This window comes from Macaca fascicularis, chromosome 17 (genome assembly GCF_037993035.2).
Source record: "Macaca fascicularis isolate 582-1 chromosome 17, T2T-MFA8v1.1".
Lineage (NCBI taxonomy): Eukaryota > Metazoa > Chordata > Mammalia > Primates > Cercopithecidae > Macaca > Macaca fascicularis.
The window spans coordinates 25,695,099-25,721,151 of record NC_088391.1 but is presented as its reverse complement, the minus strand read 5'-3'; the positions used below and the strand labels follow the sequence as shown (position 1 = coordinate 25,721,151).

At 44.0% G+C, this 26,053-nt stretch overlaps 1 protein-coding gene across 16 annotated transcripts in view; it reads right to left on the bottom strand.

Moving 5' to 3' along the window:
* LRCH1 (leucine rich repeats and calponin homology domain containing 1) overlaps nt 1–19,041 on the bottom strand; it is a 203,682-nt gene extending 184,641 nt beyond the window's left edge. For all 16 annotated transcript variants that reach the window (XR_012426941.1, XR_010582583.2, XR_012426940.1 and 13 more), the window contains exon 1: nt 18,493–19,041. Coding sequence is in view for 7 of the 16 variants with exons in the window: in XM_005585822.4 (XP_005585879.3) it covers nt 18,493–18,814 (322 nt within the window). In the remaining 9 variants the exon portion in view is untranslated. The remainder of the gene's footprint in view (nt 1–18,492) is intronic.
* Between the last annotated feature and the right edge of the window lie 7,012 nt (nt 19,042–26,053).

The window sequence follows — 26,053 nt, the reverse complement described above, 5'->3', positions numbered from 1 at the left end:
AACAGCCACTGCCTGCCTGCCCCTCTCTCTCTCTCTCTCCCCCTCCCTCCCGCTCTTTCTCTCTCTCTCTCTCACACACACACCCCAAGTGCCACATACTTAGAATCTGTTATTTTAGTCATCACAGCATCACAGCAACTCCGTAAGTGTTATTACTCTCACTTACTTTACAGATGAGAAATAAGAAGTTCAGAGAGGTGCATGAATTGCCTAAAGTCACCCAACTGCTAAGTGACAGAGCCAGAATTTGACCTTGATCTGTTGGACTCCAAGACCATTACCTAAACAGCTGTGATGGTTCTAAACCTCATGGATGGTCACAGCAAGAAAGGCATGGGAGCCAGTGAACAAAGGCATGGTGACTTGAGCAGTTTGGCATTTCATCATTCTGGGAGCGTGTTCATAGCACACACAATTCCAGGAAGCTCCATAGCCCTTGGAAATGATACGCCTAGCCCACTTCGAGAAAACCTGGTGTGCAAAGCTAGCGTTTCTCCAGTTTCTGAGAGCGCAAAAAGCAACGGGTGGAAGGCAGAGTTGGTGCTCGTCGCCACTTGAATCTCTGGCACTCATGCCAATGTGCATCACTGCGAATACCACTGACAACTGTTCTCTTGGCACACAGCACACTCAATGCAAACACTCTGCTGATCAAACAAAAGTGGAGGACATATTCCAAGGCCCAGGAACTGCATTTGATGCAGACCCATCCTCCCTCCTGCTGGATGACTCCCACAAACAGCTGAGATGCACGAGATGCTGGAGCAGTTAATGGAGATGTGTTTTGATCACCAAAAGTCTAACCTATTGTAACAATTGTTGGAACACAAAGGAGTTCCTTTTTTATAGGTTTGAGTTTTTTAATACTTAGTTACATTGAAGGGTAAGCTCTAGGGTGAATTTCAGTCCTCTGCAAATCCACCAATGGAAGGGCCCAGGGCAACTGGCCATTACCTTTTACTTCTTTTTACTTCTATGCCTGAGAAAGGCAGTTAAAGAAAGGAGCAGTGAAGCTACCTGACTGGAGACAGCTAACCACACAGCAATTTAAAAATGTGAATGGGAATACTATGTCATCTTCTCCTGTCTTTTAATTTTAGACACTCCTCTACTACAGTAAAGGTATAATCCCTCAAGTAAATCTCTCAAAAGATAAGAAATTCTGTGACTGCCATTCTGTTCATGTATCTGTCTCACCTCACCTTTGCTTCCACATTGTCTCTTCTAAAAATCCAACATTCTTTATTTATGGTTTCTCCTCTTCCCTACTGGAATATGTGTGATATGTTCATGCTTCTAACAGAATAAAAGGCACTTTTTTGTTGCTTTTTAATAACCTATAACTAATTGAAAAGTTTCACTAATATCCACCTCTATGCTAGGCCCTGCAGAGAATAAGAAAAAGAAATAAAGAAAGTGTTCCTCATGCACACAGTGGAGCATCTCTAGGGGCAGAAAGACCTGGTTTAATTTTTCTCTCTCCACTAATCAGCACTGTGACCTTGAACAAATTATGTAAACAGAGCCTCCATTTTTTAGACATCTAATTCTCAGTTTTTTGGAGATCTGATTCTTAGCACACGATAAGGACCCTGTGAGATAATAAGCTAAACCATCTCAGTGCCAAGCCATAGCAAAAGCACAGTGAATGTCAGTTTCCTTTCTTTTCTACTCTCCTCAAAGCACTTGCAAGAAGTCAGCAAAGAGCAGTCAAACTCAAGTCAAACCAAATCCCAGTCTTGTCGCTTAGTAGCCATGTGATCTCAGGCCTTTCTCTCTGAGCCTCAATTTTCCAATCTGTCAGATGGGAAGAAAATGTGTACTTACCTCCTAAGATTGCTGTAGGAATTAGCTGAGGGAAGCCACATAAAGTGGAGAACACAATATCTGACTCAATAAATGAAGTTATTATCATTCTTACTAGAGAAAAAAGACATGAAATTAAAGAACAATTAAGGACCAACTAACTCAATCATTACAAATTCTGTTTTAGATGAAAAGATGAGCAGAGTTGCAGAGAGGGAGGCTGGCATTTGGGGCATCCTAGAAGAGGCAGGAATTAAAATTTTGAGATGACTGCTTGACAGGGACTGGAAAGCTGGGGTCTGTTGTTGTTTTGTTTATTTTATTTGGCAAGTGCCATGAAGGCAGAAAAGGTACAATCGAAGGCAAAGCGGAGGCCTTAACCTGGAACATATGGGAACACTAATGGAAAAGGCAGCTGGAGCCACACAGGCCCTTAAAGGGGGAGAGAGGAAAACCCGGCAGGATAAGCAGGGTGGCGCCAGATACCAGAGGCCCTGTGGATCTGCTGCTAGGCAGCCGAGCCTCAGTGGGCAGGTAGGAGAGAGCCAAAGGAGGGGATCTGGGCAGGGAGTATGCAGGATCACGGTGATTTAGGAAATTTGGAAGTGATACGCCACATGGTCCCGGTGCTACAGGATACAACCCGGGGAGCCAGCCAAATGCTTCACTTTCCCCAGCAAAGGGCAGTTCTCTACATTAACAATGTACTTAGATCACTGAGGCTCAAACCCTGACTCCTAATTCTCCTAATTACTTTTGCATGAGGATCTTAGGCAAGCTTCTATAGGCCTCAATTCTGCACATAAGGAAATTTAAGGGAAATGATACCTATTATTAGGCTCAGAGGAGAAGTAAGATCATGTCTGCAAAGTGTCTGACATCCAGTAGGTGCACGACAAATGCTTTCAACTTTGGACTCCATTAGCCAACATCGTCCCAGTGATCCCAGGAAACTTGGTTCAGCAACAGTTTTTTCTATCACTAAAATAAAATGCCATTTGTTAAATACAGAATTAGAAGAGTTTATGAGTAAGACTATGTAAAGAGGGTTAACAAGATGTTTCGGAATAAGGAAAATAAAGATTAAAGAACGTCCACTAAAATAGAAATATCAGTGTTCTAATAGGAGGCATTGATTTAGCAATCAAGCCTCAGTTACTCTGTTTTAATACAGCTTGTCAGTCAGGAATCGGCACCAGGCAGAAAGCTAAAAAGGTATTGGAAATGTTCTTCTTTTTAAGTTGGATAGTGGGTACATAGGTAAAGTTTTAGTCTACTGTATCAAGGTATGATTTACATACAGTAAAATGCACCCAAGTGCAGAGTTCACTGAGTTCTGACAAATGCATACACCTATGTTCTCACCATTCTAAGACACAGAATGTTTCCTTCTTCTCTGCACCCCTTCCCAGGCGATCACCTTTCTATATGCTTCTGTCACTATGCCTGTTTTATCATCATTATTTAAATCACGTCTACATAGGGTATGGACTCCTTTCTATGTATGCAGTATTTCATCATTTTTAAATTAATGCTGTATTTTACCAGCTAAAATGAACAAGAAATGCCAAAGACTTTACTGAGAGGGTTTCTTGGCATGAAAGTTAAAAAGAGAAACCAGCCAAGCATTGTAATTCCTTCAAAGGATGGCAGTATGGGTAGCTGGTGAAATGACCAGGACAAGCTGGACCAATTCTGGATTCAATCTGACACAACTGGACACGGGTAGGTAAGTCACTTCACTTGTCTCCATTTCGCTTTATTCTTAAAAGGTGTCATCCACCACATCCCATGTGCATGGGGTGACCATATAACATATCTAAATCATGCTGTGCTAAAAGAGGGTGCTATTAAGAGTTATAAACCCAGGCTGTCCCTGGTAAACCTGGATTTAGGATGGTGCCACTTATAAGCACCCTCTGAGAGCACCTCTTGTGATGTTCCCAGGGATCTATTACGTTCTCTAAAGAAAAGAGTGTTGCACAGACTTATGTCCAAAAGCCTTTTTTTTATCCAAAGGTGATGGGGCTCATCCAATCCAATCTACCATGCAGTATTAAAAGATAACAGACAGACTGCCCAAGGAGAGAAGGGGTCTAAGACACAGAAACACAAGAAAGCACACACATGGAAACTATGGAACCACTTGAGAAAGACCAAGGCTGCCTGATGATGAAAGCACTCAGCTGAGTTATACTGTCTTTGTCACTCGCCCTCCTAAGAGGCAAGCATTAGGCACTCTATCAGGACACATTATCTCAGAACTCCCATGGTGCGAATTTCATCCTGAGATACCAAGTCTTCATTAACATACTGATTCCAAGGACTCAGCCTGTGCAGGGGAGGAAGAGGCAGAAGCAAGCCTTCACAGCTGCCAACTGAATTGTTTAAAATCTATCAGATTTAGGCACATTTGTACTTACAAAGTTACAGCATAGCACCTTTTACAGTACTGTATAGATACAAGAAAGCATTCATTGTAAATATCTGAAACCACAGCTAAGAGTTAATTACAAGCCTATAACCAATGGAATGACTGCTACAACTAAAATTAACTTGGACTTATCTAGGCTTTCTAAAACACCAGGAAAAAACACACACACACACACACAAAATTGCCTAAAAATTGCATGCAGAGATTATCATCGTCCCCTCCCAGGGAACTGCACAGAGAGATCTATTTGCCCTCAATTGCACAGATTCCTTTAAGTTGGATTTTATTGCATACACTCAAAAAAAATCTGTTTTTTAGCCATAATCTTGTGCTGTCCTATTTAATCTATAAAATTGTAGATGTAATTAATGTATAGAAAGATCTTCATTACAAAATAAAACATTTTTCATATGTCAAATTGATGATTCTTATTACATAATAAAACAGTCTTTGGAATGTAAACATTTGTATTCTATAGGTAATGTTCTAGAAAGTAAACTTGGTCTTGCACTCGATGAAATTCGTTCATTTCTCATTGGAAGGAAAGTATCAGTAAACTGTTTACAGAAAATATCAGTAAACTGTTCAATTGGGTCATGCGTTACAAAGTCTAACAAGAAAAGTTTATACCAAAGCTGAAAACCCAAATGTGTATCTACATTTTTTAACAATAGACACCTTGAAGAATTTTTAAAACTAGGAATCGTGACTTGCTTTAAAACACGATTCTTAGAAATAGAGCTGATAGCTGGTCATCACAAACAAGTGAGGATCAGGGCTGGAACTCCCCATGCATATACTTGGGATCTCTGAGCTCACTTTCACATCAGTGGGAGAAATCACATTAGTCAGGAATCTGGATCCTACTCGGGCATGAACTCCAAAATCTCTTGTGTCACCCCAAGGACCATCTGTAGAAATGCCATAGGCTTGATTCTCATCTGCAAAATCTCCTTCTCTGGTCTCGTCTCCAGCTCTAAATATTCAGTGACACTAAAATAGAGGAGGATCCTGCACTTCTTCAACAACTGTTCGGGTTCCAATTTCGGCTCCGTCTTTACTGGCTTACAAATACACTCTGACTGCGTAACTTATGGTAAGTCCCCTTCTCAGTAACAATGATCCTCCCAGCCTCACAAGGGTGTTCTGAGAACTGAACGAGGAACATTCCGAAAGACCCTGGACCCAGACACGAGTCTGCCTTGACAAACATTATTCCCCCTTCCGAGTTACCGTATCAGTATCCTCAGGGAGATGTTGAAGCTATCACAAAGTTCTTAGTGAAATAACTTCTGACTGAAGTTCAAAATAAATGCTGGATGCCAGTAAAAGAGTGAGGGGCAAAAAGATAACGATTGAATCTACTAGATATTTATTCCTAAAGCTCAGCCTCCCGGTAGCCACGTCCTCACTTCTGGTAGAAGTGTTTGCTATTCACCTTCAGAGCATGTCAAGAACATAAAATTATTCACAAAGCATTTTTTGCCAAGAACGCGAAGAGACTGTCAATGGTTTTTTGTTTGTTTGCTTGTTTTTTAACTTGGAAGAGCTTCTAAATCAATGACAAGACTTCCGTAGAGGCTGAAGACAGGCACCCCAGGCCTTCCTCTGAGGCCCCAGCCACCACTTCCTCACCCCTCCAATCTGGAGGCCAAAACAAGAGCTGGTCCCAGCACCCTTCACCCGAATACATAATGCGGCACAGGAGCAGGTTCCCCATTCCCTACTGTGAGAATCCCGAACGCACTCTTCTCTGCCAGGCTCAGTCCCCTCAAGACTCCTCTGGCCCAGTAGAAATTATTATTATTATTATTATTATTATTATTATTATTATTATTTTGGAGACAGAGTCTCATTCTGTCACCCACGCTGGAGTGCAATGGTGTGATCTCAGCTCACTGCAACCTCTGCCTTCGGGTTCAAGTGATTCTCCTGCCTCAGCCTCCTGAATAGCTGAGATTACAGGCACCCACCACCACGCCTGGCTAATTTTTGTATTTTTAGTAGAGATGGGGGTTTCACCATGTTGGCCAGGCCGGTCTCGAACTCCTGACCTCAAGTGATTTACCCACCTTGGCCTCCCAAATTGCTAGGATTACAGGCGTGAGCCACTGCGCCCGGCCCCAGTAGCAATTAAATCAAACCTAAGAACGCCGTTGAATTGAGGAATAAAAACAGCATGAAAACCCAGATGTGGTCTTGTCTCAACTGCTGACTAGCAGCATAACCCAAGGAAAGTCATTTCACCATCCAGCCTCAGTTTCCCCCCATGCAATATGGAATAATGAATACCACCCACGCTACCATCCTCCCACGACTGCCAAAAGGATATCAATAACATGCACACACACTGAAAGCATGTACACCTAAGCTTGCTGGATACTGAAGTTATTTTATTAATGTCACAGTATTTCTAGGAATTTAGTCTTGCTGTGCCTTATAACATTGAATCTCTTTTCTAAAGATATAGAATAATCATAATGGCAAAATCAGTGCCAGGCACGGATCTAAGCACTTGATATATGTATTCATTTGTTCCTCACAATAATTCTATAATTATTATCCCCATTTTATGACAAGGAAACCAAGACTCAGGGAAGCGAAGCAGCAGCCATGTCCTGGCACAGCAGGGACAAGGACCCAGCCACAGTTTGTGCTTTAGCCTCTATGCTAATGGTAGGCTGACAGCTTCCAATTATTTACTTGACTGAAGAAGACTATGTCACACAGCCCCATGGAAATTCCGGACAGAAAGTGACAGGTTTTCTACTAGTCACTCACTCTTCGCCAGCCCTGAGCCCTGCTCCCGTACCATCCATTACCCTGTGAATCACGACAACCACCCACAGGATAAAGAGCATTTTCGCTTCTAACAAATTATAAACCTGATGTTCAGAAAAGTTCACTAACTTGCCTCCAATTCCAAAATTAGTAAGTTGGGGAGATGATATAGAAGAAATGTAAAAATTAAATAGAGAAGTGTCTAAATTCCTGCACACCTCCCTCAGGTGGATGGCTCCTGGGCCCACTCCTCCCTGGCCCGGTGGCCTTCCTGAGGTCCAAGTGGATCCCTGACTTACGCCAATCCTTGTTGCCCAGCCGCTGCCCTCCCTGACCAAGGGGTCTGGGAGAGGTGTGGGGAACCTCCGACCCCTGGCCAGAATGGCCAGAGGGGAGAGAATTATTTTCAAGAGGCAGAGGCCTTACTCACAGCCTGATGCCAAGTTCTCCAGATTCGGGATTTCACGTTGGAACTGGGGTTGCCTTTTTCCAAAGAAACAATAAGAAACCACCATTAATAGGAAGGCCCATGTCTGCTAGGGTTAAACAGGCCTTCGTGGGTTGGCGGGAGAACCAAATCACAGGTTACTACCTTGTTTTTATAGGAAAATGCATGCCAAGTTGTGAAACAAAGCCTTGCTAGGAAAGGCTGATGGCCCCCATTTGTGAGTCAGGGGCTGCTCAGCACGCTCCTTTAGTATGTGGAATCCACTTGACAAGAGGCCCGTGCATGTCCCCCACACCACAGTCAAAACTTACACTAACACGTCTCATTTGTAACTAGCGTTAACTTGATCTTATTCTCCCCAGCTTTGGACCATCTGTTATTAAAGGTTTCACAGCATTTGTTCTTTGGGAGGCCCACAACCTGGCTGGTTTGGGTGGGTTTGACCTGAGAACCCTATGGATGAGGGAAGGCCTTCCCTTCATCCCAATGGCACATCCTGGCTCCACAAAAACAACCCCTTGATGTGAGGCTGGTAGACTTTGCCCTGGCTCTGGCACCTACTGCCATGCTGTGTACCCTTGGCCAAATGATTATACTCTCTGCGCCTTGGTGTCAAGGGAGAGAGATGAATGGATGGTTTCTACATTTCTAATCTCCCTCTTCAGGTTGCAATAGAAAGGCATTGCTTGGAGTTATTGAGCCCCTACTCTGGTTAAAACAGACCACGTAGCAAGCATTGAATGAAGTGAAACATCTATTACATACATTTCATACACACATTTTCATATAAAGCACTTGGAGCGATACCTGACATAGAATAACTGTTTGCTAATGTTAACTGTTGTTATTATAACCAACGTCCTCATAAAACTCTACTACGTACATGCTCTTCTTATCCCCATTTGACAGGTGAGGAAATCGATGCATAGGGTTTAAGTCATCTGGCCAAAGTGACACAGTTTATAAGCAACAAGGCCAAGATTTGAACCCACGTCTTTGAAGCTCAGGAAACTCCATTTTTAATCACTCAGCTGTACTTAAAGAAAAAGGAAGAAAGTCCATTTAGCTAAGGGCTGAAAGGCTTTAGTGAAATAATACTTGTTAATCAGAGTACTATAAGTGTAAGGGACTTTCAAATACAAAATTTATTGAATCCTCATCCAATTCAAACTAGGTGGAACTATGCCTTTATATTTTTGGCTATGCTTCTTACACGATAAGTGCTCAAAAGATGTTGATTTGTTTTTCATTTGCTAATTTCAAGTGATATTTGATATTGTAAAACACTTGCCCATCTCCCTCAGAATTCACTATAACTCATTGGATTTTAGATGTAACATTGCTTATCAAACACTTGCAAATGTTGGTGAGAAGTGACCCCACCTTAGCTAAGAAAAAGTGTGACTCTAGGGACCCACCAACTACCAAAAAGATTCTAAATCTATGAGACATGGAGGACGGGTCCAGAGGAGCCAGAGTCATCCATTTGTAAGTGTACATGTGGTTCATTCCCGGTTTTACAGCACATTCGAGGGCTCAGGAGCATTACCAGGACTCTCATCATGGGCACAGGCACAGGTAGCAAGTGCAGGGCTAGATTCCAAGGACAGGCCAGATTCCAACAAACAGACCTGTCCTGAGCCTCCTGCAAGAGCAGCATTGAGGGCAGCCTCACACAAGTCCAAGATCAATTTACACAGGCTGGGGGAGGAACTGCAGCTACCACCTACAGCAGGGGTGAGTCAGTGGCTCTTATGGCTGAATTATGACCCCCAAAAGTAATGGAAGCACTAAACCCTAGCACCTCAGAATGTGACTGTATTTAGAGACAAAGTCTTTAAAGAAGTAATAAAGATTACATGAGGTCCTATGGGAGGGTCCCAATCCAATCTGGCTGATGTCCCTATAAGAAGAGGAAATTTGGGCTCAGGAAGGGACAACAAGGATTTGTGCATAAAAAGGAATGGCCTGTGAAGACCCAGGAAGACAACCTCCACCTGTAAGCCAAGAGACAGGCCTCAGGAGAATCAAACCTGCCAACACTTTGATCTTGGACTTCCAGCCTCCAGAACTATGGGAAAATTAATTTCTGTGTCTAAGCCACGCAGTCCGAGGAATTTTGTCATGGCGCCCCTAGCAGGCTAATACAGTGGATGACGCTGAGAAGTAAAAAGATGCTGTGTGAGAAAAATCAGGTCTCACAGGAAAATCTGAGCAGATCAGCCAACTATGCACAAGTAGCGGATAGCTTCAGGGTAGATCCAAGATGATGGATGAAAAATGCAGAGACCAAGTGTAGGAAAGAGGAAAGGGAGCAATCCATCAATGCTTTTCTAGCATTTTCTGTACCGGGCATGGAAGGCATACAAAAATCAGGAAAAGTCCTGTCTAGCTAAATCTCACAGGCCAGTGAAGGAGCAAAAAGGTTAAACATAGGGAAAGCATCAGAGGAAGGCAATAAAACAAAAAATGCCATAAGGAAATAATGCAAAGATGGCTTCAGGTCCTGTATGACTCAGTGCTGAGATCTGCAAGAATGGGCTGATAGGGAGCCTGTTTGTTTCCAGCAGGCTTGGGGCCCAGATGAAATGAGAGTGGGGTCAGTAGAATCCTACAGAATGGGGAGGAGAAGGGACACGAGGTAAATAACTCGGAAAAGCAAAATGAAGGCAATCTAGAGGAAGGGCAAGCCAGGCAGTGCGTTGATGGTGCTGTCTTTGAATTGCCACCGTTGCCTGCGGAGATAAAGTGAGTTAAATCAGAGCTAAGCTGACTGAACCAGATCAGAAATATTGATGCTACTCCTCACGCTGTATGGCATAAACATCAAAAATAGGGAAGAATAACAGAGGAACACATCGTGTGCCAAAGCTATACACACCACACTGCAGGGGTCAGCTGTCAAAAGCAAGTCCACATGGGAAGCCAGAAGATTAGAAACACTAAGATGCGGGCCGCTCTCTGCCCATTTGGCGAGAAGAGTGGAGAGGAAATTCAAGACACTGAGCTGGAGGGCTCCTGCCCGGTTTCATCCCACACCCGTGTTAGGTTCCCACCCCCAGCAGAGGGACTGAGGGAAAGAAGCAAACAGCAGAAGGAAGAAAAGTAAACATCTAGGAAGATCCCAAAATCAAATAACCTGCCCCTGATGACTTCAAAATGTTCCGTAAGAATTTCAGGTGCAGTCAGTTGAGCTGCCTTGGTACCAGCATCATACTAACACAGAAGCAATAATTTCTTCCCAAGGAAAATAGGAAGTATTTCTGTTATGCAAATCAAACATATTGTTCTTTTTTTTCCCGCAGCTATATCCTCCTTTATGGCCACTGAAGGAGGATATGGTCAGGAAAAACAATGAACAGAAACCTGACAATAAAAGCATTTCCCTTCTATTGCATGGCTGGAATAAGCAAGGGAAGCCAAATTCGCACAGTTCGTCAACTTTCTATTCATGTAAACAATCTCATTTTATTTTTGAATTACTTTGTGGGAGGAGAGGGTTTCTTCCAAATGTACTATTTCTTGCTGCAGAATATGGAAGCAGTATCACTAAACCCTTAAATTAGGCTGAAGAATAACACAGGCATATTTCATGTTTGAGTCTATGTTAGAATGCCTGGTTTTCCTAAATTAAGTCTTACTTGGAATCCCGAACTTTCTTTACTTTTTTTCTTTTCTTACTATCTGAAAAATCATGGCAAAATTCTGATGCAAAAAAAACTTTCATGCAACAAAAGACTAGTAGCAATAACAGAAGCTAGGCTTCCTATGAGTTGGGCATTAAAAAAGATTATTCACTATGGAAAAATAGTTGGGTTTTGTGCCTTACAACCTTAATGTGTTTATAATAGATTATAATCTTGTAAGTTGAAATAATCACTGCAATTAACACCAAATTCTCTTAATTCTAACAACTCACACAATCACTGAAATAGTTCATAAACTGGTGGAATTGCCGTATCTAAGCTCAGGCCAATATCCAAGACAGAAGTTTTCCAAAAAGCCCAAGAAATTCTGAAAAGTAGCCTCATACAGGTTTTTCTAAGGCTTAGACAAAAATTCAAGTTACCCATTGCCTGACTGACAAACCCATAACCACCTTATATGGAGTTAATAGCATTTCTGCCATTTATATTACCAAGGCTTTGAAAAAGCACATGCAATACCACACCTGAAGGGAAATTACAGGCAGACATTAAGAGTAAGTAAATGCTGCCCAGCTGAAATATGAAAAGTCCTTAGATAGATATGCATAGATAGATAGACATATATAGAGATAGAGATAGAGAGAGAGAGAGAGAGAGAGAGAGAGAGAGAGAGATGGGGCAACAGAAATGTATACACAAAAGAGGGAAATAGCTTATGTTTAAACAAGCAATGATGAAGTTCAACAATATAACAGAAAAAGTCTGTGTACATATACCAGATGGACAGCATGGGCAAAAGGAATTTGACTTCTGAATTGATCAACATCAACATGGATTTCAAAAGGCGTCTACCCTTTAAATGTTTATTCCAAAGAATTATTATGCCATGCCATAGGAAATTTCAGTTCATTACAGTAACACAAACACACACAAGTCTTAGTCAATAATTTAAATAAAAATTTTTAAATGACAGGGTGTGCTAATTTGTGGCCTAATATCAAACACCCACCAAAAATCAAATCAGATGTTTCAGTGACTGACAAACTCTCCAGGAGAGTCATTTCAGTGACGAAGGTCAAACCTTGGGCTGTTCCTTTATAAACTGGCACAGACCAAAAATTCCCAGAGGTTCCCTGGCCTATAATTGTATGCTATTATTCTAGAAGCATGATTAGCGTGTCCTTGCCTTTTCAAGAAAGCAGCCTGTAATGCAAGCAATGAGAATAGCATGTAGGTTTGCGGAGACTGTTTTTGGCATATACCACAGACATGTGGAAGAGTCCACCTACGTGATTCAGAACCACTACAGGTATTGTCTGAGATGTCCTAAAAGCTTTTATTTGATGTTGGAATGTATCTATACCTTAACCGGGAAGAAAAAATGATAGTAATAGGACAGAAAAGGTTATGAATCATAGTTTATGAATGGAAGAATATTTAGAATACATATAATAAATAAAGGCATTTATCTGATAGTAACTACCACAAAAAGAGAGAGATGTTAAAAACTACCAAATTTAATTCAATAGCAGAACGATAATTAAAAACTAGATATAACTATAAAATGTATGTAACTATACATTTTAAGGAAACATGTGATTTCAAAAATTTTATTATATTTATAATGAAACATATTGATGGCCAAATTATGAAATAAAGTTAAGTTGTTGAAAATGACTAGATTTCATTATCAGGTCTTCTGTGAATTCCAACGACTAAAGAGTGCTAACATCCCAAGGACTCCACTGCTATAGGATGGGAATAGGGTGTGGAAGTCAGACTTCAAGAGATAAACCCACCCACAAATCTCAGAGAAGATCCTTTGAATCTGTACAGACAGTTGAGAGAGCCAGTTCACACACAGCTACGGTGTTATTCCCACAGGCTGACAAATCCTAGGCTGCAGCCATTTCCAGAGTCCTCAATTGATGGGTCATAAGAGCCCTGTAGTCTTAACTCCATTATAAGGTAGGAGTAGGGTAGAAGAATATGACCAGAAAGACAGGCTTAAATGCCCTCTGTGTTTCTTTTATTCACAGAATCTCAGACTGCCAGGTTCATTTGATTGTTTGTTTGAGACAGAGTCTCGTTCCGTCGCCCAGGCTGGAGTGCAATGGCATGACCTCAGCTCACTGCAACCTCCACCTCCCAGGTTCAAGCAATTCTCATGCCTCAGCCTCCTGAGTAACTGGGATTATAGGCACCCAGCTCTTTTTTTTTTTTTTTTTTTGTAGACACACGGTTTCACCGTGTTGGCCAGGCCGGTCTTGAACTCCTGGCCTCAAGTGATCCACCCTCCAAAGCCTCCCAAAATGCTGGGATTACAGGCGTGAGTCACCATACCCAGCCAGCTGTCAGGTTCTTACTCCACATGTTAGAACCATCCTTCCAGTCACAGAATATTCGTGGGCACTTCTATCTAAATCCTATCCATCCTAGGAAACCTGATCCAAATCCCACCTCTGCTATCAAAGTCTTTCCTAAGCATCCTCATGACCTTTTCCTCTGAATTCTACACACGACGTCCATCAGTGCTACTTGGCATCTCATCTTGACCTGCCTTGGGCCTCAGCAGCTTCCTGGAACTGTTACTTAGCATCTTACGGATTCCTGTATTGTCTTACACTTTGCATCTCCTACAGAACTCTGCCCTCACACATAAATGGGTATTTTTAATGGTGCACTTCAATATTCTTCCCTGAGTAAGCTCTTTGTTTCCCATATAGTCTTTGTTTTTTGTTTATTTGTTTGTTTGTTTCCCGAGACGGAGTCTCGCACTGTCACCCAGGCTGGAGTGCAGTGGTCGGATCTCGGCTCACTGCAAGCTCCGCCTCCCGGGTTTACGCCATTCTCCTGCCTCAGCCTCCCGAGTAGCTGGGACTACAGGTGCCCGCCACCACTCCCGGCTAGTTTTTTTTTGTATTTTTTAGTAGAGACAGGGTTTCACCGTGTTAGCCAGGATGGTCTCGATCTCCTGACCTTGTGATCCGCCCGTCTCGGCCTCCCAAAGTGCTGGGATTACAGGCTTGAACCACCGCGCCCGGCCAATTTGTTTGTTTTTTAAGGCAGGGTCTCACTCTGTCGCTTAGGCTGGAGTGCAGTGGTGCGATCATGGCTTTCACTGTAGCCTCAACCTATGGGCTTCCCACCTCAGCCGTCCACATAGCTGGAACTACAGGCATGCACCACCACACCCAGCTAATTTTTTAATTTATTTACTTATTTATTCATTTTTTGAGACGGAGTCTCCCTCTGTTGCCCAGGATGGCATGCAGTGGTGCGACCTCAGCTCACTGCAACCTCCACCTCCCGGGTTCAAGCAATTCTCCCGCCTCAGCCTCCTGAGTAGCTGAGATTACAGGCACGCACCACCATGCCTGGCTAATTTTTGTATTTTCAGTAGAGACGAGGTTTTACCATGTTGGTCAGGCCGGTCTCAAACTCCTGACCTCAGGTAATCCACCCACCTCGGCCTCCCAAAGTGCAGGAATTACAGGTGTGAGCCAGCACGCCAGGCCTAACTTTTTTATTTTTTGTAGAGACAGGGTCTCACTATGTTGCCCAGACTGGTCTCAAACTCCTGGGGTCAAGTAGTCCTTCCACCTAGGCCTCCCAAAGTCCTAGGATTACAGGTGTGAGCCACAGTGCCTGGCCCAGTCTTTCTTGCTTAGAGCCAACTCAAAATGATACTAGCAATGAAACATTCCCGCCTCTCCTTAACAAGACTAACTTACAACAGGTGTCCTGTATGTCAAGTCTAAGGGCTTCTTTTTCATTGTCTAGAACCTCCTGCAATCATCCTGAGGCAGACACTTTCTTTTCGTACTCCTCTTTTCAATTCACTTTCAATTGTACAAAATATCCTTTTGAACTTCTTCATCCAAAATGACACTACTTAATAAATCAGCACCAAAAAGTTTGCTTTACTCATGTGCAAATTTGTGTACTTCTTTTTCTTTGGCCCAATTGAATGCTTCAGATTATATGTATTACTAGTCATCATTTATGCTCTTGCTACAAGCCACCTCAAGTTGATACAAAGCAATCTCTGTATTTATAAAACAAAGATATTATATCTATCCTATAACTCATCCTACTTATCCTGCAAAATCAAGTTATTCGTGTATCTCCCCATTCTCCAACTAGAATGAACTCCACGAGAAGGGATACTGGGAATTCTCTTTTGCACACTGTTGTGTCCCCAGTGCCTAGATCAGTGGCCAGCACTTAGTAGGACTCCATACATTCTGGTGGAATCAATGCTGGTTGAATGAATTTCCAGGAAGCCTCCCACATTCTACCTCTCAACCCCTTCCCTCTGCTTGATGAGAATATGGTCAAGAACATGAATTAACGTGAGGCCATCAGGGTTCCAGTCACTGGCTGACCATCTCAGTAGAGGTATAATCTGCAGCATACTACCTGACTTGTCTCCATCTCAATCTTCCCATGTGTAAATGAGGGTATGACTGGGCTCCTAGTGGGGACTAAGATCACGCAGGTAACGTATACAGAGGCGCACCCAGTGCTGATAGTGGCTCTTCTGTTTTGTCCCTTTCCATCAGTGACACCTGTGTCACTGCACTTCGTGGATCAGTCTTTCCCCGTTTTAACTATTAAAAGACTAGACGCTGACAACAAAACTTATTTTGATTCAAATAGAAGTAAATTAATAGGCTCAAAATGAGAGCTTGGATTTTTTTCCTATCAATAAAGTATATGCACTTGAGTGACAGCTTAGACATCTATTCTACGTTTTTGTTTATGTATGTAGCCTATGCACCCTGTTCAGATAGGCCACATTGCCCAGGAGTGCAGTTCTGCACAGGTGGCTGCCAGAAGCCTGACTTTTTACAAGGTGTAAACCAAATGGCCTGTATTATACAACAAAACCGTGAGAAAAAGCTTGCTCCACCACTCCCTGACTTAGAAAATGTATGGGAAAAAAATGCAAGTTGCCTCTTAGGCCTTTAAGGATCTTCATATGCCATTCTAATTTTAAGAGACATTCTTAAAATAAATATGAGTCAAGGAGAAACCACTATCTTTATTTTAAATGTTACTACTCAAACTTTCAACTCCAGGAGAACTCTTACATGTAGGCTGTGTCAACACTGTGTACACTGGAGGTAACTTTAACTCTTTGCTTTTTGGTCTTTCAAATAAGAAACTGTGCTCAATTAAATATATCTTTAGAACAAAGAACACCTGTGGTTTACACCTAGCTTTTGACTTGAGGCAAAGACGTTTTGCAGAAGCAAATATTTAATACATTTGGGTATTCTAATTTCATGTAAAATAACTAGCTACAGTGAATACTTTTCTGATGGGGTTGACTTAAGTTTCTACAAACATAGGTTACATCCCTCCATTCCTCTTCTCCCAAATAATACTGTATTTTTGGATGAGAAATTAACATAAAACCTCTGAATTTTAACCAGCTAGATTTTCCTGAGCATAAAACATGTGCAAGTGAGCTCATAAATAAAAACCTGCAGAACTCACAACTTAAGCTTGTCATAAACAAGCCAAGAGGAGAAGAAGAACACTTTTCAGCATCCACTTCACATGGCAAGGTCTTAGCTAAAAGATGTGGTCCCTGCTTTTAAAAGCACTGGTCTTCTCAAAGAAATGCCAACACAGCAGACACATCAAGTTCACCTACCTTTGTAAATAATCCTTAGCATAACTGAAGTAGAACAACTATGAAATCCCCTTACTGAACTACACAAACCTATTATTATTGGTCATGCCAGCTCTATTTTCTGCAGATAAATCCAACCATTGCATAGCTAGGTCACGGTACACTCTATGGCAGAAAGGAAGTAAAAGTTAATGTATTTTTTTAAGTTAATGATTCAGGCAATTCTTGGAATAACTTCCACTTGAGAAGATGTAACTAAGATGTCTTATTGAAAGAGACTCCCCAGCTGTTGACAGCTCAACTTTGGAAATTCCCTCTTTTTTGCCGATTCCTGACTATCCCTAAATCCAAATTACAAAGTTTAATGACCCTGGAGAGCCATCTTTGCCTCCAGTGAACTCAGAACTCTATAAATATTCATTAAAGCTCTAGATTAATGTTTACTGAATTAAAGGGGGGAAAAGACACTGGAAACCTAGCCTCCAAAAACCCACCGCCTGCTCCCTTCCCACTACAAGATTAAACTGGGTGCTCCAGTGCTGAGAGTCAACCCATCCAAGGGGGTCTGATCCCGGACCATGAGGCGATGACAGCCAAGAGGTCTGGGCAGCGGCTCCAAAACGGAGCACCCACTGCCCTGGGAAATGTTGGGCGCTTGCTATGACACAAACCCTCCCCCAGGGAGCGGAACCGGATGGTCGGAAATCAAGTCAGTTCTGCATAGACCCTAAGGCCCCAATCCCATTCCACCACCCTCCTTCCTGTTTATAGATCCCGCTCCTGGAACTCCAACTACCAAAGAGAAAGCAGACGTTTTATATGTAACACATGACGTAACTTGAAAAAGTTATGCTGCTTATTGGCGCGAGTTACAACTTGCCGGGCTCACACAGGAAAACAGGCTCACGTTAATTACTTTGCTTTTAATATGCCACGCCTTCCTTTCCCGGGGCCCCCACAAAGGTTGGGTAACTGAGAACCAGGTACCCTCGGTGGTAGGACCCAAACTATGTGGGCGGTGAGCGAAAGGCACGCAAGGAAGAGAGCCGATCGCTTCCGAAGCGGCAGCTGATTCGGATTCACTACAAGCCCGGCGGCTCTTTTCCCGCACAGGCGCAGGAAGAGGAAGCCTGGGCACCTCTCAGGAGGCACCGAGTTGCCCGATCGCTCGGCGATGTCGCCGAGGGGGCTCGCGGCACTGCGCCGATGCCCCTGGCTCGGCCGAGGGCGTGCCACCTTTGTCTGGGTTTCCCCACCAGGATGGGCGACGCCTCGGTGCAAAGACGGCTTGAACTGCTTGGAGGCGCCGACACCGCTGTCCGCGCTCGAGTTCCCAGCCCTGCGCCGGGCCCAGGAAGCCGACGCGGCCGCCTGAAACCTCCCACTTACACTGCGCGCACGCGGCGCGCCTGCAAGTCCCAGCCCCGCGGCTGCTTCCCCGGCGCGGCAGCCACAGGGTGGAGAGCCGGAGACCCCTGGCTCGTAGGCGCAGAGGCCCGGCGCACCCCTGCCCTCCTGGCACTGCACCGCCGGACGAGGCAGGGCCCCCATACCCTCTCCAGGGCCCGCTTCTTCCGCGCCCACGCGAGTCCCTTCTTCGGGAGACAACGGGCCGATGGAACCCCCCTCCCCAAGCAAGACAAGATCTCCGACTGTCCACCGCGTTAGGGAACGCACGACAGACACCCAGACAGCACCCACACCCCTGCCCGCCCCCTCGGCCCTCACTCACCTGCCTGCACCGTGTCCGAGAGGTCGTGCCCGGGGGCTGCGGTACGGGGAAATTCCTTCAATTTCCTGGCGCTCAGGTTCAACCCCCCGGAGTTGGCCGCCTCCTCAAGCGCGCGCTCCAGACCCCGGTTCAAGGGCAGGTTAAAGCCCCCGCTGCCGCCGCCGCCACCGCCCGCCCCGCCGGGGGCGCCGGTTCCTCCGTGGTGCTGATGGTGGTGGTGGTGGTGGTGGTGGTGATGGTGGTGGGGATGATGAAGTGGGTGCAGAGTAGCTACCGAAAGGGCCGGGACGAAAGGTTGGGGTTCGCTTCCCGGCGTCGCCATCTTCTCCCGGGCCCCCCCACCCCGCCCCGCCGCTCCTGCGGGGGGGTCACAGCGTTCCCCGCGAGGGGAAAACGGCAGCTCGGGTTGAGTGCCGCAGTGCTCCACCGAAAGGCGCTGGAAGGAGGGGAGGAGGGTGTGGGCAGGCGCGTAGAATGGGGGGCGGGCGGGGAGGCGGCCGTGGTATCTCGGTCTTGAAGGTTTCCTGTCCCCGGGAAGCTAAGGACTGCGGCGGCGGCGGCGGCGGCGGCAGCGCGCATGTGTCTCCTCCCGCCCCTGCGCCCTCCTCCCGGCGGCTCTGCCCTCCTCCGCCGTCTGCTCTCTCCTCCTCCTTCCCCCACGCAGTCTGTCCCGCCCGAGCCTTCCTCCGCGCCTATTCCGCCGGCCTCCGCCGCCCTGCCGCGATCCGCCCCGCAATCGGGGTACAGGGCGGGGCTGGACGCCTGCTCCTCTCTCTGGGCGTCCTTTTGCCGCCCAGGAGGCTTTAGGGGACTGGAGGTTGCCGGGGTAGGGGGGTGATCTGAGAACATGGATAAAACGGCGGGAGGCAATGAATGGGATTTGAAGTACAGCGAGGTTTGGGAAAGGAGAGGGTTCTCTCAATTCTGCGAGTTATTCTGGCTGTTTAACCCAGAGATCCCCAAGAGGCAGTTTCACTATGGGGTCATCCCTGCAGATGCCCCCGGCATTTGGGCGCTTACGATGAACCAGGCGCTGGTTTAGAGAGCCTACGTAAGTTAGGAGGGCAAAAATGGTTCTCCTCAGTCTACAGAGGAAGTTAAGAAATGTATCTAAGGTCACCCCTGCAGTTAGAGGGGCGCTAGATTCGAGCTAGTGGCCCTCAGAATCTAGGGTTGCCCTCCTTCACAGTATACCACTGGGCCAGACGCCAGCGCCAAGGGACGAATACGAGTGGGACAGAGTGTTTGCTAAGCGGCAGAAGAAAACTACAGATATAGGAAAGAAAAACTCAAAATGAGGGCAGTGTTTATGGGGGACAGAAGACATTGTCGTAGGAGAAATTGGGTGGTGCTCCCCGAAATTGGGTGGTGCCAGGAGAGGCTAGAAAGCCAGTGACCCCAACCAGCAAATCACTCACAGCTCGAGTCTGAGCTGAAAGAACCATCGAAGTGTCCTTGTGCCCTTCTTCTTCCTGCTTTGGGGCATGGAAACAAACATGTCCGCTTGCAAGTGAATTCACATTCTGCCATCAGTCACCCAGTGGCACCCAGGCCGATGCTAGCACACCAGGGGCGACAGAGAACATCTGACACCCTAAGGGCAGACCAGCTGGAAGACTAATAAAGTACCATTCCTTTCCTGAAGTTAAAGCTTCATGTCCAACTTTCCAGGGCCTTTATTTTTGCTCTATTCTTAAGGCTTGATTGTCCCCTATGAGCGACTTGGTTTGGGGAAAATGAGTCGGGGGTGGAGGTGGGGGGGAGGCGGGGTGTCAAGCCCGAAAGCAATGCAACCCTTGGAGTAGGGGAGCTGGTCTTTTAAGTGGTAATGCAGAAGTGTGATGGCCTAGGCAACAGGCTGAAACTGGTGACTTCACGGACTCGGCACTTAAGTATGGCATGATCTGTGTCACTTGAATTGACTGCACAGATAGTCGCCCTTAATTCCTACGAGATTATTGGCCCTGAGCAAAGCATTCTAATCTGCTCGGAGGAGACACGCGCCACCTGCTGGTATCCTCCCGCAAACCTCGCCTCTCACATGCCATTCGCCGCAGCCTTCCAGGCTTGTAAAAGCCAGGCTTCAACATTCATAACAATAATGACAATAATAATAAATGACAGTATACTTTCATCACAAAAAAGTAACCAAATTTCCACTTTCCTCGAGGGAGAGGAACAGAGAAAAACAAACTCCAGTGAAAAACAGAAACACAGAAAAAAATCCAATTAAAAGAATCTTCAGCTGAAACCAGGTGGTAGTCTGTGTGATCGGCAGCCAGGACATGATTTGGGACGTCTCCTGGCTGACTGCAAATTTACTTCAGACTAAGAGTCGCTATGATGCATCACAGGAAGCATAAATATTTTTTTAAAAGACCACAAATTCTTCTTTAAAGAAAATAATGGATTGAATATGAGCTCACGATTTGCTTTTTAACAAATGATCAGTGCTTCTGTTGGATTGACCTAGTCATTGTGGTTTGTTTACCCATCTACAGATTACTAAACTGTAAATTCCATGAAATAGGGACCTATTTTTTGCAGCTCTCTCCCCATACCTCAGAATTGAGAGGAGTACTTTGTATATAATGAGTGCACAATTACTATTAGTAATCAATTAAGTATTGCATAATAGACCATGTGTTTAACAGGTTTGCCACTTGTTGATAGGTCCTTTTTTGTTTGTATAAATTTATGGGGTAATTGTTGATACATCTTTAAAGTTTCAAGTGATTTCCCTGAATGAAGGAGTTTTTTCTTAAAATGAGGGAGAGTACCTGACCCTTGAAAATGATCTTGATTATTTCTAAATATTCAAGAAACTCGACAAGCCATTTCCCCTTGCTGTCTTGCTTCTTCACTGTTTCTTCAAGAAGATGGACATCTCTCTTTTGTTTAATACCTTCTTTACTTTTTCTGAAAACAGTACCCTTTTTCTATTAAGGGCAGGAATCAGGCCCTTTTTTAAAAATCTACTGACTAGAAGATTCAACAAATAATGTTGTCTGGCTGAGATATTTGATGTGACTAACAACATCAACATGAATTTCTCTGAAGATAAATAATATGTGTTTCAGGATTTTTCTATGTGAATCAGCTAGTTGATGAAAAAATGACCCTGATAAAAGGAGGAAAAAAAATAGGACAATGTCCTGAGTTTTTCATAAACCTGAATGTACTTAATTTCAAGAATTGTATATAATTGTGAGGCTGTGCCTTTACTATTTTTTTTTTCTGGTGGAAAAAAAAAAAACCAAAACCATGGTAACAATAAATTGTAGTGTTTTTTAAGTATCCTTTTTCAAAAAATAACAAAAAGAGGTTACTGAAGTCAGTTACCAATTATTTTAATGTATTTATCTCTGAATTAAAAACTCTGGGAACTACTGTACTTGCTGAGACCCTTGGTTTTCTTAAAAGGGAGTTAGTCATACATAAGTCCAGTCACCTGCCTTCAAGTATTCTCTTAAGCTGTACTCATACCAACTATAATTTAATGTGATGCTTACATATCTTTGGGGGAGTGCTGGTTTGTGTCTTCATTCCTGCCTTGGTTCTCATTCTAGAACTGACCGTAAGTCTGAAAAGAATATGTCTGCCTTTACTTTCTTCTACTTTTTTTTCTTTTTTTTTAGATGGAGTCTCGCTGTAACCTCCGCCTCCCATGTTCAAGGGATTCTCCCGCCTCAGCCTCCTGAGTAGTTGGGACTACAGGAGCCCGCCACCATGCCTAGTTAACTTTTTTTTTTTTTTAGTAGAGATGCAGGTTCAACACATTAGCCAGGCTGGCTTCAAACCCCTGACCTCAGGTGATCCACCCACCTCAGCCTCCCCAAAATGCTGAGATTACAGGAATGAGCCACTGCGCCTGGCCCCTTTACATTTTATTTATTTATTTATTTATTTATTTATTTATTTTTTATGGGACGGGGTCTTGCTCTGTCGCCCTGGCTGGAGTACAGTGGTGCAATCCCAGCTCACTGCAACCTCTGCCTCCCAGGTTCAAGCAATTCTCCTGTCTCGGCCTCCCAAGTAGTTGGGACTACAGGTGCATACCACCACGCCCAGCTAATTTTTGTATTTTAGTAGAGACAGGGTTTCACCATATTGGTCAGGCTGGTCTTAAATTCCTGACCTCAGGTGATCCACCAGCCTCGGCCTCCCAAAGTACTGGGATTACAGGCATAAGCGTCTGCACCCAGCCCCTTTACATTTTTAAATACTTCATAGCTAACTATTGTCCAGACCCAGTTTTTTTACACTCTGTGCCCCAAACTCCCCAACAAAAAACCTCAACCCCCTCATAGAGGCTCATGCTTCCTTCTCTTGGAGCAAAGAAGCAGTAGCTTCTAGCCTCTGGCCACTTTATTTCCCCGTTTTCTCCCAGATTAAAGTAGAGTTCTGGCTCCTAGACCAGGGAGACTTTATTTAAGTACTCCTTTCTATAGCAGTTCCTGTGGAATAAAGAAACTACAGAATCTATGCCTCAAGATAGGATTCTCAGAGAAGCTGGCTTCTTGACCATTCTCTGAATGACAGTAGGGGAGCAGTCTGTGATAAATCAATAATCTATACTTTAGTCCTTGTTCTATCTTCATAAATACATATACATGGTCTTATGAAATGTCAATTTTCATTTATGTGTGATTTTTGTTTTTAAATCAATGCTTTTAAAGAAATTATATGAAATAATATAACCAATTGTATAATGGAGAGACAACATTCTGACTAGAACTTATGAGTGATAATAGGATTTTGAAAAAACCTGAGGAAAATTTGGTTTGGACCACTGTGGATTAGAAGCTGATTGTAATGAAGAGAATATTTTGGTAACTCAAAAATGGAAAACCAAACATCATATGTTCTCACTTATAAGTGGGAGCCAAGCTACGAAGACGCAAAGGGATAAGAATAATACAACGGCCGGGCATGGTGGTTCACGCCCATAATCCCAGCACACCGGGAGGCCGAAGTGGGAGATCGCCTGAGTCCCAGCTTCTGGGGAGCCTGAGGCACGAGAATCACTTGAAATGGGAGACGGAGGTTGCAGTAAGCTGAGATTGCGCCCCTGCACTCCAGCCTTGGCGATGGAGTGAGACTCTGTCTAAAAAAAGAAAAACCAGAATAATACGTGGACTCTGGGGACTTGGGGGAAAGGGTGGGAAGGGGTGAGGGAGAAAGGACTGCACGTTGGGTCCAGTGTACACTGCTCAGGTGATGGGTGCACCAGAATCTCGGAGATCACCACTAAAGAACTTATTCAGGTAACCAGACACCACCTGTTCCCCAAAAGCCTATTGAAATAAAAATAATAATAATAAAAGAATATTTTGGCTTAAGGAGGTTGAGATCTCCTTAAATAAGTTGTAAGGAAAAAAAAATCAGTGAGTGGTAGCAAACCTTCTGGTTCCTGCCAGAGGTTTGAAAGAGGCTTCCAGGTGAATTCACTAGAAAATAAGGACCAAAAGGCATCAGCTAATAAGACTTTAACTTATAAAGAAAGATTTTTAGGCCAGGTGCGGTGGCTCACACCTGTAATCCCAGCACTTTGGGAGGCCGAGGCAGGCGGATTCACAAGGTCAGGAGATCAAGACCATCCTGGCTAACATGGTGAAACACCATCTCTACTAAGATATAAAAAATTAGCTGGACATGGTGGCGTGTGCCTGTAGTCCCAGCTACTCGGGAGGCTGAGGCAGGAGAATTGCTTGAACTCGGGAAGCAGAGGTCGCAGTGAGCCAAGATCGTGCTACTGCACTCCAACCTGGCACCAGAGCAAGACTCCTTCTCAAAAAAAAAAAAATGAAATAGACTTTTAAATACCTGGCTTGTAAAAAATGCAAATGTAAATGTTAGATAACAGATAATACTAAAAAATAGCTTTACTGAGACTGGTTCGCCTAAATGTTTCACCAGTTCATTATATTATGTTATTGGTTTGTAACATAGGGATATTGCATTATTGGTTTGTAATATGATGAATATGTGAATTTCGAGGAACCAGTTATTTGTTTATTAATACAGTCATGTCTCCCTTAACAATGGGGATATATTCTGACAAATACATTTCAGGTGACTTCCTTGTTGTGTGAACATCATAGAGTATACTTACACAAACCTAAATGGTATATCCTATTACGCACCTGGGCTATGTATGGTATAGCCTATTGCAGCTAGCCTGTACAGCATGTTACTATACTGAATACTATAGGCAATTGTAACACTGTGGTAAGTATGCATTTGGTTATCTAAACATATCTAAATATAGAAAAAGTACAGTAAAAATTTGGTATTATCACCTTATGGGACCATCATTCCATACAGTCTGTCACTGACCAAAACGTCATTATGCATTGCGTGACCGTAAATCATTTAACTTGGGTGAATAAACTGAAGGAGCATTATCCAGTGTGTGTGCCTCTGAACCTTAGTTCTTTAGGCTGCTAATAGGCACTATGCATAAAAGATTTTTTTTGCCAAATAAGTTTGGGAGACAAAGGGTTAATTTAAAAGTTTAGAAGTTGTTTTACTATCAGAATTCTCTGAATCCTTGATATGCTTATTTACATTGTGAACATGGAAGAAGGAAAGATGATTCACTGCAGTTTTCTCCTATATACTTGGCCAATCTCATCTTGCAAGACTGTTATCCATGGCTGACACTTGGAGAAACCCTGGACTGGGGTCATCTCTCTCATGGATGTGTCATCTTTCGATCGCTGATTATATTGCAGTTCAACTGATCAAAATGTACCTCCAAATCAATATTTTAAGTACCTCTTCAGGCCTGTTGTTCATTAGGTGGACTTTAAAAGAACAAAAAAGTCTTCCTATTTGTATTTAAGGTACTTTGCATCAAACTAAAACAGTAATTTTCATGTTCCCCAGAGGCCATTTTTAAGACTCTTGATATCATTACAGGGATATTTTCTGAACCTAAGGCTGTCATTAGGGGCTAGTCAGAGGCTCCCAGAGTGGTTGTTCTCTCCAGATTTAGCAGAAAATGTCCTCTGGCTACAATGGCATTAAGCTTTCCATACCCAGATGCTGTCACTATTCACATACACAGCGTTTAAACATTAGCTGTCTAAAGCCCCAAGTTATTTCTCAAATCCTGCCCGTGCGACATTTAAAGAGAGGTCCTACCTGGACGTAGGAAATAAGGCTGGACAATGAAGCAACAGTGCAGAAGCAAAGGAACATGGTCATCTCATTCTATCTGTTGGCAAATCAGGTCAACAGGTAGCACAACCCACCACAGTTCAGAAGTCAAACCAGTTAGGACTTTCTTCGATTTCTGGTTGCTGCAGAGAGAGTGAAGCCAGAATTAGTGCGGTCGGGATAAAGGACTGACCAGAAAGGAAGTTCACCCCAGTGAGGGTGAACAGTGTTGGAATACCTCATAATACCCACAGGGGAGTGTTACCTGCAGGTCTGGTCACAGCCGCTGGAGTCCCAGATAACTCTTCTAAGAGCAAGGATCCGCCGGGCGCGGTGGCTCACGCCTGTAATCCCAGCACTTTGGGAGGCCGAGGCGGGCGGATCACGAGGTCAGGAG